Below are 11,506 nucleotides of genomic sequence, written 5' to 3'. Positions count from 1 at the left end.
ATAATCTTCGTCTGATGACCACTGTATGCTTGCTGGGGATTAGATTATAAGTAGAAATCTAAACAACAGAGGGTTGTTTAGGTTGGAGAAGAGAGCCATAGTATGAAAAATTATTTTTTCCCCCTTTCCTTGACGATATGAAGCAGAGACCCGTAGAAACCCCAAATCTGCATGCTTTATTGCTGGCCTGGTAATACAGCAAATAAGATAATAAGGAATGTCAATGTCTACTCAGTCTTTGCTGATAGATAATGTTTCCAAGAGTGCAAGCTTTTCAAAACTATGCTTACCACTTGTAGTTATGACTAACAATGAAGAGAGAACCCATAGTTTAGGTTCAATGTATCATACAGTACATCCACATAGCATGGATGAATGGGAATATAGTGGGCTTCCCAAGTAGCAGAATATTCTGTTGTCTTATCTGAAGAACAAGATGTTGCTCTTCTTGCATTCTACATAGAGAAGCTGACCAGACTGGTAGGTGACTCTTGATTAATAATGGTGATTAAAATACATCCTTCACCTGAAGCTTCTGAAGATAGTAAGAAAACGGCATATGCAGAGTAGAATGTCTTGCTCTAGAAAGATTGGGAAGTGGAAATAATTGTGGTACAGAAGTTTACAATCTCTCTTTTAGAAAGAGATCCATGGCATCTTCCTTTCCTCTGAATATTATCTGAAATATTCCTCACCTACCAGTGAGTCAAATTTGATACTATTTTCAGGACATTGCTGCATTGAAGAAGGAACTGCTTGTAATAGGGTAAATATTTTTCTGAAATTATTTGGGGGATTAAGACTGGACTAAAACTGTAACAGCTGGATTTGTGCCAAGGAAATTCAAGCTCTTTGACTAAGTTGTTATGCAAGGTTTTGTTCTATTTTGTTTTTATAGCTGATATTTATATAGCTGACACCATTTACTGAAATTCTGCTGACAAAAGTGGCAAAGATTCCCTATTCCAATTTCATTTATATTTTCATTTTTTAAAGCAATTTTTAACAATATAATATAATTCCCCCCCCCCTTTTAAATTCTCACCCAGTTTAGGGATGAAACAATTCTCTCTGTTTGATTCATTCACTGCTCCTCTGAGTGGATTGTGATCTGAGGATTTCAGAAATTAACAGACACTGAAACATGACCAAAAAAGGAAGGTGGAAATTGTGAGGAGCTTAGAGAACATGAGGAAAAATTGAAGGACTTTAGTATGGTTTGAGGCAATTAAGAGGAAATTTAATAGCTATCTTAAAATATTTGAAAGGCTGTCAAGTAGATGATTGAGGAAATATATTTTATTTTGCTCCATCCAGAGGCATGATACAACAGATTCAAATTACACAAAAATGGATTTTGGTTAAACATTAGAACTCTCTGGCAGTACAAGCTGTTTGACTATAGCCACTGAAATGGGGAGGGTGTTGTTCCTTCTTCATTAGAGGTTTAAAGCAAAGGCTGAATTGCCATCTGTCTAGCTTAATGTTGGATTTTTTGCTTCACTAGGTTGGATGAGATGACCTCCCAATTCTGTAAAGTCTGCCACAGCTTTCAGCAACTTGTTTATTTGTGTCTTACTCACCCCTATGTTAATTATGCACAAATTTATGCTTTGATAAAATGTTGCAAAAAAAAAAGCTTTATTTTTTCTTATTGCCAAACAGATACACTTCTGCATGCTTAGTAAAAGCACCCCGAAAATGAAATTTGAAACAACCATTTGTTTGTTTATTACATTTCTGGATTGTTCCAGCAGCCATAGATTCTGACCAAGTATTGTTGGTTTTTAAGTAGAGGACAATTCTCCAGGGAAAAAATCTGGAAAAAATCTGGATAAAGATTGACAGAGTGATGGTTTCTAGAATCCTTTCTGAACTTTGTGCTTGTGCAATGTAGTCATGGTGGCAGAAGGTGGTATCATGAATTTCACTATTCTGTAGTCCTTTCTCCCCTTTTGGAATGTTGGGAATTAAGGAATGTGAGAAATTCTTAGGAAAATTTAGTCCCCAGAGCTGCCATTTGAAATAGAAATCTGGTGCAAGAGATTCCCATAGATTATATTAAAAAGTGTTAACACATACATACTATATATTCCTTCTTCTTTCCCTAAGTTCAGACTGCATGACAATGGTTTTTGCCTTGTTCTCCCACCATTCCACAAAAAAAGTCATAAAGCTGTATATAATGGTTCAAAAAACAATCATAGCCATGTTGGTCTATCAGAAAAAAAATGTAGGATTCCCATTAAGGTAATATTTTTGTTACTATTAAATGATGCAGAAGAAGTTGCAGAAGTCTTCATCAAGGCAAGTTGTTACAAGAAGCAGGGAACAAGTAAGAAAGCCCCCAAAAGATGCCATGAGCTGCAGCCACAAGTCTGCAGTACCAATTCAAATGTGACCATTTTGTTTGTCCCTAGATAGTAGCTGAAACCCTGAATCTATTACATCTACCAAACATATTGGTTCTGTCTACAGTTCCAGTCTCAAGATCAAATCTGAGCTGTAGACCCCATGGAGATAATTTCTGGTCTTCTTGCTCCAAGACGTTTTGGAGTTTCTTCCCCATTTTTTGTTTTTGTAACATGTTCCCTGAGGGAGAATTCTGGAATACCTAAAAGTGGTTGACTCTTTTGCACCAGTTTGGTTAGTCATAATAAAGGGATTAGTCACTTATTGATATAATAACTTGAATCTTTGCTACACCTAAGAATTGGATGGACAGATTCTACTGTATTTACAGAAGGAAAGACTCAAGTTAATATCTTGTTCTTACTGTACACAGATCTGCATATGGCCACAATATTTAATATTGTGGTATTATTTAATTATTGAAAGCATACATAGAATTCTATTTACAGGCAGAAAATATTTTTATCTACAAAACTTTCAGAATTAGCAAATGTCAAATGCATTTTTACATAGTTTTATAATATGTGATTTTCCTCTGCCTTACATACGTGGAAAGCAATAAATAGGTCCTATAGAGCAATGGACACTGAAAGAGAGAAAGAAAGAGAGAAAAAAGTACAAAAGCCTTTTCAGAGATAAACAGTAGGTATATAGAGAAAAACATGGCAACATGACAAAATTATAGAGAAACAAAGTGTGAATGTTGTTTTCAGTGATGCATAGATGCTCTTGATTCACATCAAGAAAATCCAACTTTGGTCAATGGTTTCAACTATGAAACAGGAATTCTTCACATCTGAAATGAAGGAAAGTTTCAAGATAGTTTATACTGCAAGTTTATTTTGGCTTTATTATATCAACTAGGCTGATTTTTAGGGTGCAAAAACTAAAATAATTTGCATTATTGATCTATAAGTTCAAAGCTGAATGTTTGAGAAACTTAATTACTGAATACACAATTAATTGCTTGGAAACGTGATACTATTTCACATCGGATACCGGAACATTGGGGACCCTTATTTCTCTCAAAGTCCAGATTCCCTCAGGCTAATCTTGCAGAAGTCACTTATCCACAAAAGGAGGCTAATGGAAACTTCCATAGACAAAAAAGAATGTAGAGGTATCCCTTTTCCTCAGTTGTCATTTTACCCTCTTTTTTTTCCTTCTTAAAAAAAGGGGAAAGATACATCTCTCTGATTCCTTATTGAGAACTTTTGAAATGACCCCGCCCCCAAGTAATAGATTTATAGCACCCATCTCTGAATTATAGCACCCATAACATCTCTCTCATGGAATTCCATAAGAAACTCCCTTGTAGATCACTGATCTTTTGTCAGGGGCACTCTCCCTGCAGAGCAACATCAGATTTTCATGTTATATTTCTTTTCTTAAATGACCTTTATACAATTACAGTAGACCATTTCCAAGGCAGCCCAGCTGCTATCCATAACTGACACTGAGAGTCTGCTCTGTTTTTGATATTCTGAAGGGCAAGCAGAGTCCCCTAAGGTATTTATCCACTTGCCTTCATTGCTTTGGGAACCCATAACAATATTTGCTCCAAACCTTTAAGCTACCTAAAGAAAAGGTTATCCACCTTTTTCAACAAAAAACTACTGACTGCCACTGAAAATGAGAAATATTCATTCAGCGTTTAGCAGATAGAAATAAAATCTTGAGCGTACATGTTGGTTGCCCTGGCATGGGGTGGAATCGTTATGCTGCCGAGTTTTATTCCTTCCTTGAGAAGTCTGCTCTGCTAAGAAAATGAAAATATGCATCGTTTCAGTAAATGTCCAGATATAATCATATTGAAGTTTTTTGTCTTAGCCACAGGCCATTTCAGTTGGTGAAGAAGAGCTATATAAATTAAATCTATTCCAAAAAAAAAAGGATGGCCTACATATTAATCTAGCAGATCCATAATGCACATTAATGCACAATTCAGTAATAAGAACAGGTACTCATTTAAGATTGCAAAAAAAAATAAATAAAAACTAAACCCTTTTGCTTAAATATAAAAATATTCCACATTACTATACAGGAAGAGGCTGGGATATATTCCACCAGTTTGATGACTCCCACCCCGGAAGCAACTTAATCCCAACTTGAAGGGCACACATTGAAATCATTCTTCTAAGCACATTGGGAAGTAGTCCAGTCTTTAGGCTGCTGTTTGATAACCAATGGGAGTACTCACATTGGTTTGAAGGATTCCAAAGGTAATGACATGCCTAAAGGCAAGTCATAGGAGGAAAGGGTCAAGAAACTGAACATGCCTAGCCCAGAAGGAAAATAAAGATTAATGGGGAACAGCAGTGGCTTAAAATATGCAGGAGATGAAAAACAGAATACAAACATTACATTAAAATATAATTATGTAAGACAAAGCCTTCAAAAACTAGTTAGTATCATTAGTCTGTTGAATTATAATTAGAGAATACAGAATCTATGCTTCATAATAAACTGGTTTATTAACAGGGGATGTGGTGGGGGTGGAGGGGGCTGCAGTTCTTTTGCAAGCTCTTAATATGGGCTTGTAAAATCAACCAAGGGAAAATAGAATGGAGTTTGAGTATATACAGTAGCCTCCCCTCAGCCTGGAGCTCCCCCAGGTGTATAGACTTCAACTCCTGGAATTCTCAGCAATGGCCACTCTATCTATGAAATGTTGGGAACCAAAGCTAACATGTGAAGAGTTGCTCTTCCTCCTGAAGAGGACTTTGCCAATTAAATCCAAGTTCTCCTGTACTGAACTATTTTAATCAGTGCAGTCATAATCCTTAGCTATGGTTAAACAGTCTTATTTTACTGTTGCATTCACATCGGATCCCACTGGACTATAATTTTGCTGCCCATCTTTCTTGCATTTCCGTTTTATAAAACGGCTGTTCCCTGGATGCTCTGTTTTGACATCTGAAGGAGGGAGCTTCATTTTCTTCAGAAAACGTGGATAAAGGTAAATGTGATTACATGTATAAGAAAGAAATCTCTCAGGGGAGACTTGGAGGCTGGAGAATTTTTACTTTTAAGCCCTTTTATAGAAAAGTTGAATATTTCACAAGACCAGAAAGGGCAAAGTGGATTTTATGCTTATGGAAATGTGTGAACTGAAAATGCATTAAAATTTTGAAAAGCCAACTGCAAAAAGTGTATTAAATATGAATCAAATTAACTGGATGAGAGGGAAGAGAAAAAAAATAATGTTCCTAAAATGCCAATGACTCAGATGTCTTCCAAATATAGTATGCATACAACACAGTTCAGTAATGAGTTTATTGAGCATTTGCTCAACAGAAGAAAAACTTATAGTCAGGAGTCTTCTGAGGCACCGAAAGCTCTCTTTTCCATTTATTAATTTTAAAAAACCTTGTCAATGTTATTCTTCTGTTATTCCAAGTCTGAAAACTTTAGGCTAAGGGGAACAGTCTGATCATTTCATAGTTGTGGTTTTCAAACTGTGTTTTCTCAAGTCCTGTTTTATTTTTTAAAATCAGGGCTTATTTATAAGTGAAAGATCTCTAATAACAAACAATTTATGACATAAATGGATTAGGAGAAGGTTCCAGCCATTTCTTTTGGTCCACAGATGTGCTGTTTTCAAGAAAATGGCTAAAACTTATGTGAAAGGCATAATCATATCCAAAAGGGGAAACCAAGTATTCTGAACAAACAGCCAAAGCAATGTTCTTTTCCTATAATTTTGTTCATGCATTTTTCATCCAGAGAAGCTTTCCTCTTCAGTGTGGTTGATACTGGTCTTAACAGATTGTCTGTTAGGGCTGTGCATTATGTGAAGAATTGGAAGAAGTGAGTCAGGCTTTATGTGAGCAGAGCATCTATCTGCTATTCATGAAAGCAGCCCAACTTATTTCAGGTTTCTGCAAGAGCCTTAAAAAAGGCTATGTCTCCTTCCCATTAACATTAAGGATCTGGCTTCTCAAAGCAGTGGCATCTTTTATTCCACACTCATGCAGAAGCCTGAAACCAGTTGGGTTGATTTAATGAATAACAGACATGTGCTGGGCTCATACAAGATTCTGATCTTTTTCAAGCAAGCATAGCCCTATTATCTGTTCTAAATATAGCCCTGATATTTTGTTTAAATCTGACTGAATGTTTAAAAGGCTGGTCTTACTTCCCAACCTATCTAGTGACAAATAAACATGACTTACCTGAGTCTGGAGAAGTTGTCTTAACAGAAATGAGTTTCACATTCTCTTTGTCCGATGGGGCTCTGTTGGGAGGTGTTGTAGGATTGACAAATGTCTCATGAAGGCAAAGGATACATGATATGGAAGTGGATAGAGGGTGGTACAGGACAGGAGAATTGATAAACTGTTGGCTGGATCTAACTTATAGCTCTTCCTGCCTAGCTTTGCTCCTCCTCCGACACCTTGCCCTCACAATCTTCTACTCTCATTCCTCATGTAGAAGGAGCCTTGACTGATTTACTTCAATCTTGGTGATGGAATAGCATCCTTTACCATGTCTAATGTCAGCAGGCCAATTTAAAGAATGAAAATGAGCCATGTGAACTCTGAGCTGTCCTGTCACAGAAGGAAATGGCTTGGCAACTCAGGAGGAACAACAAAGCCACTTCCACTGAGCATCTGCCATGTCAAATTATTGCCTGATTCTGTCTAAAATCTGGTTCTGGCTAGAATGTAGGCAAGCCGCCATAGGAATGGGCAATTCCATCAATGTTTCTTTCAGATTCACATTTTTGCAAATATGTTCAGTTTGGTCCTTCTCAGCTTCATTTCAAGTTCAGTTCATTGAACTTGGGAATTCTTGTGTATTTTGATGCACATTTCTCTAAACATGTGCACTTTTCTCTAACATAAATGATTTTCACAATATAAGGCATGTTGTACACTGCTTTCATGAATATATACATTTTATTGGAGATTTTTTTCTAATGTACTTTTTAAAATAATAAGAAATTGCATTACAAAATTGGATTGTGCGTATTGGTTAAAAAAGTGAAATTAGATATCTTTGAATGCAATATATCAGTAATTTCCCCCCTTTCCTGCTAGCTAGAGAAAACATAGAGAAATATCTTGTTCTTTCTGTCACCCTGCTTGTCCTCCATGGTGTGAAGGTATAAGGAGATTTTTTTTTTCTTTGTGGGCCACTGACTGCATTTCTGTGCTGGACTGGAAAAAAGAATAGCCTGTTTCCCTCCACCCAGCAAAGAATCCTAAGCTGGGCTTCTATACTGGGAAGATTTTTAAAGAATCCTGTATCCAGCATAAAAAGGCAATGGATTATATCCTGCTCTCAAGGGGCAGTAGGAAAGGAACGGTGATCTGTTCCTTCACGGACCGCTCCAATGCAAATGTATTAGGAAGAATCATTTAATTCTGGGGGATGTCACTGAATTAATATGAAAAGCATTAGATTACAACCTGAGGTGTTTTGGAAAGTCTTAGCAACTTGCGTTTGACTTTCCCACATATAACTAATGACCGTAACAAAACACACCCATAATTGGTGCACTTTCTTTGTCAATATCACATAAAACTGCAGTTCTACATTTTCTAAACTGGACAGGGTTGGGGAGTGGGGTAAAACCCAAGCCTAGTTGAAAGCAAAGCAAAGCCAAGCAAACAATATTCATAATCCCATTTGGAGAATACTATCAAGATTGCCTTGAAGATTTTCCAGAGGTAAATGAATGATTTCAAAGAGGATTTTAAAAATGGTACTATTGTTTTTACAGATGTCAGCTTGGCATTTGGGTCAGCAGTAAAGAACATGCTGAAACTTTCAAAGACATCCATCTGGATTAGTTAATCAACAATTTAATTAAAAAGATTACAATTAGGTCTGTGCAAACTTGAATTTTTGGAACAGTCTCCAACCAGGAAAGAGTAAACCCAAGTCTAGACAAGGTAAGGATTGTTAGAGAATTGGAAATGCTCTCTAGAGTTCCAGAACTTCATCATGAATTGGGATGATAAATCAGGTCAGGTGGTCTGCAAACAACTTTACAAGCACTAAAACTGTTCAGTGAATTACCATAAAAGTCATGGCCTGAATGATAGACAGTTTTGAAGACAATGAAGAAGTCAATTGTCTCATCTTCTCTCATCTTCTCCTGGGTTTTTAGAGTCCAAACAAGCCTATGCTGGTAAACTGAACCAGTAACTATGACTTAGACAGTTGTGAGAAGGGGTTCCTTGAAAATCTAGGCATCTGTGGGTTGAGAAATGGGGTCGTTTTTCCGAATTCTTTCAGTGACAAGGTTGGAGACAAATTCTCCAATATTTTCTCCAAGATGGGGCTGAATACTAACAATGAGGGTGATAAAACTGTCTCCCTCTCTTCCTTAGCTGCAAGTGATAGCAGTAATCTGGTTTTTTGTACCCTGAAAATAGTAATTGTCATGTATTATATGCAGACATAGAAGAAAATGTTTGGATGAAATTCTGCAAAGTTACATTTTCTGAAGTGTGTGTGTGTGTAGCAGGGAATTTTAAAAAAAGTTTTCTGAGAAATGTTATTGCTGCACAAAGTAGAACAATGACTATGAGTACAGAGCAGTTGCAGCTCGTCACACACTGAGAATCAAAGTACACATGAAAGAGCATGTAGCTGACTTGAAACTCCATGGAGTAACTGCATACAAGTTATGTAACTTCAACTCCCACACCCTGCCTTTGTACTCTCAAAATTACATTCATCTGGAAGAAGTGGGGCCAGACTGTTGAAAGATAAATGTAGAGGGCTGAAAGGTCAGGTGAACAACATCACTCTTTTCAAAATTGGCTTGTTAGAGAAACTGTGACCTAACATGCTTAACATGTTTTAACATAAATGAGCAGAATGGATGGAAGAAAAGGGAAATAACTTACTGTTCAGTTCCATTCTCTTGCCTCTCTGGAAGGAATTTAAATTCACATTATCTTTCTAGTCCACCATGATATGTTACATTATCTTTCTATATTTCTAGTCCAACATGGTATGTGAGAAATATTTTCTTTTATGTACCAGGATTTTTGCCCTTCTTATATAGAGAACTCTATAAAATATGAAATTTGAGTGTGGTCTAAAATCAGTAATGTTTACAGGTTTTATAGATGAACTTTCTGGATCAATATGAATCTAATTATAATTTCTTCTAAGAATATTTAGAACTGGCTCCAATTGTTTTATTTCTGGTTCATTTTTTAAAGTTGTTTTTGTGAATGGTATCTGAAATCTAATCTGTGAGGTATATAGCAGTCTTTAGCCATGGGTGCTACAGTTTGATTTCCATATCTTTATAAGAAAGTTTTTCTAGCAGTTTTCATAAGAATAGGTAGGATGGGCAATCTCTAGCTGTAGGGCTCCACATCTTCCTTCACCTAATCTCAGAAGCACTTTAACAGATATCAGGTTAGGTTTCCAGCAAATAGAAGCAGAGGCTACTAGACCTGAAAGAGGACTTTTACACCATTAAATCCAACCTCCTGCTCTATGCAGGAATCCAAAGTCAAGGGTCCCCCACAAATGGTTGTCCAGTATGTCACTAAACACATTGTTCTGTGTCCTATACTCTGCAGCAATTAAGAACAGTTTTTGATCTTCCATGGGACATCCTCTCATGTATTTAAAGACTGCTATAATATTCTCCCTTGATCTTCTCATGGCTAAATATTATCAGCTCCTTCAACTTCTCATTATAGCTTTTAGTTTGTGGTTCCTTGATTGATTGATTGATTGATTTATATTTATTTTATTAATCAAATTTATATGCTTCCCATTTCACTATATATCTATATCTATATCTATATATCTATCTTCCTTGTTGCCATCTCTGGACTGTTCCAGGTTCTCCAAATCCTATCTTAAAGTGGGACACTCAGAACTGCCTGCCATACTTCAGATGGAATCCCACCAAAGTAGAATCAAGTAGAAAAAAATTGTATTTCTCATGATTTGGAAACTATTTTGTTAAAATAGTCACCTAACATTGCTGACTCACATTCAGTTGACATCCAAGATATTTTCTCAAGTACTGTATTATAAAGCCAGATACCCTCATCCTACATCTGTGTGTTTTATTATGTTATATACATTTACATTTTTATTTTTTAAAGAATATACATGTACATACATACCTGGTGTTGTCTTCAAGCACATTCGGTACAAAGCCATTAAAAGGAATACGATGACACTTATTACTATTAGGGCAATGACAACTGGCAAAATAATACCTGTATGTAATGAAGGTAGTTATTTTATTTCACACACTTTACAACACCTGTGCATCTTTAAACATCTGAAATACAGCACCCCCTCCCATCCACCCTTGATGCAAGAATTCTCAAAGAATTCTCGGAAAACCCAGTTCTAGTTCCACCATAAGTACAAAGCCAGCTGGGTGACCATGGGCCAGTCACTCTCTCTCAGTCCTAGGAAGGAGGCAATGGCAAGCCACTTCTGAATTCTTGCCAAAAAAAACTGCAGGGACTTCTGTAGTGCCAGGGGTTGAAGGCATTCCCCCCCCCCCAAGTAATTTGTTAGGCTTTCTATATTTCAGCACAACCACTAGATGGCAGGCAAGCAGCCTTAATGGAAGGGGGAAAAAATCTGATTTCCTCCCCTATTCCAAAGTCTGCAGTAAATAGCAGTATCTTGGCTGCATGTATGCACACAGAAACAATTTCTGCCAGAATTTAAGAAGATTAAGATGCTTCCCCCATGTGAATTAGAAGAACAGATTACAAATGGGAGTGAATACCTCTCCCCCATCATAATACTAGTTTCTGTAAATATGTTCAAGAGAGTGGATATAAGGTCTCTCCCTCTCTCTCTCTCTCTCTCTCTCTTTCTGTCTCTTTCATGCCTCCCATCTGTTGTTGAATATGGATTTTAAATGCCCCATTTTTTTTCCAGCAGCTGATATGTTTTGGGCTGCCAAGATACTAGACCATTGCTTTTAGCCATTGATGAAGGCCTTGTTCTCCTTGAAACCCCACCCACCTTTCTGACTTTGCTCTTTACAGGCAGAGTTTGGGGGCAACTCTTTACATTCCTTTTTTCATAGACTTTGTCCATCCGTAAAAAACAAAAAGTTCAACTGATCACACCCTTCATTGTG

At 36.8% G+C, this 11,506-nt stretch overlaps 1 protein-coding gene across 5 annotated transcripts in view; it reads right to left on the bottom strand.

Annotated features, from left to right (window-relative positions):
* Window positions 1-1,281: 1,281 nt before the first annotated feature.
* EMCN (endomucin) overlaps window positions 1,282-11,506 on the bottom strand; it is a 39,968-nt gene continuing 29,743 nt past the window's right edge. For 2 of the 5 annotated variants that reach the window (XM_088133024.1, XM_007421654.3), the window contains 6 exons: window positions 10,524-10,619; window positions 9,276-9,300; window positions 6,588-6,649; window positions 4,613-4,691; window positions 4,098-4,171; window positions 1,282-3,208 (listed from right to left, as the gene is read on the bottom strand). In XM_088133024.1, the coding sequence (XP_087989150.1) occupies window positions 4,144-4,171; window positions 4,613-4,691; window positions 6,588-6,649; window positions 9,276-9,300; window positions 10,524-10,619 (290 nt within the window). In that variant the 3' untranslated portion in view covers window positions 1,282-3,208; window positions 4,098-4,143. The remainder of the gene's footprint in view (window positions 3,209-4,097; window positions 4,172-4,612; window positions 4,692-6,587; window positions 6,650-9,275; window positions 9,301-10,523; window positions 10,620-11,506) is intronic. The other 3 variants (XM_007421655.3, XM_007421656.3, XM_007421657.3) reach the window with 3 other exon arrangements.

This window comes from Python bivittatus, unplaced genomic scaffold, assembly GCF_059951505.1.
Source record: "Python bivittatus isolate LINGU-HERP-01145 unplaced genomic scaffold, Pbiv_v1 ctg000070_np1212, whole genome shotgun sequence".
NCBI lineage: Eukaryota > Metazoa > Chordata > Lepidosauria > Squamata > Pythonidae > Python > Python bivittatus.
Note: the sequence above shows the minus strand (reverse complement) of the source record. Positions and strands in the feature narration are given on the sequence as shown.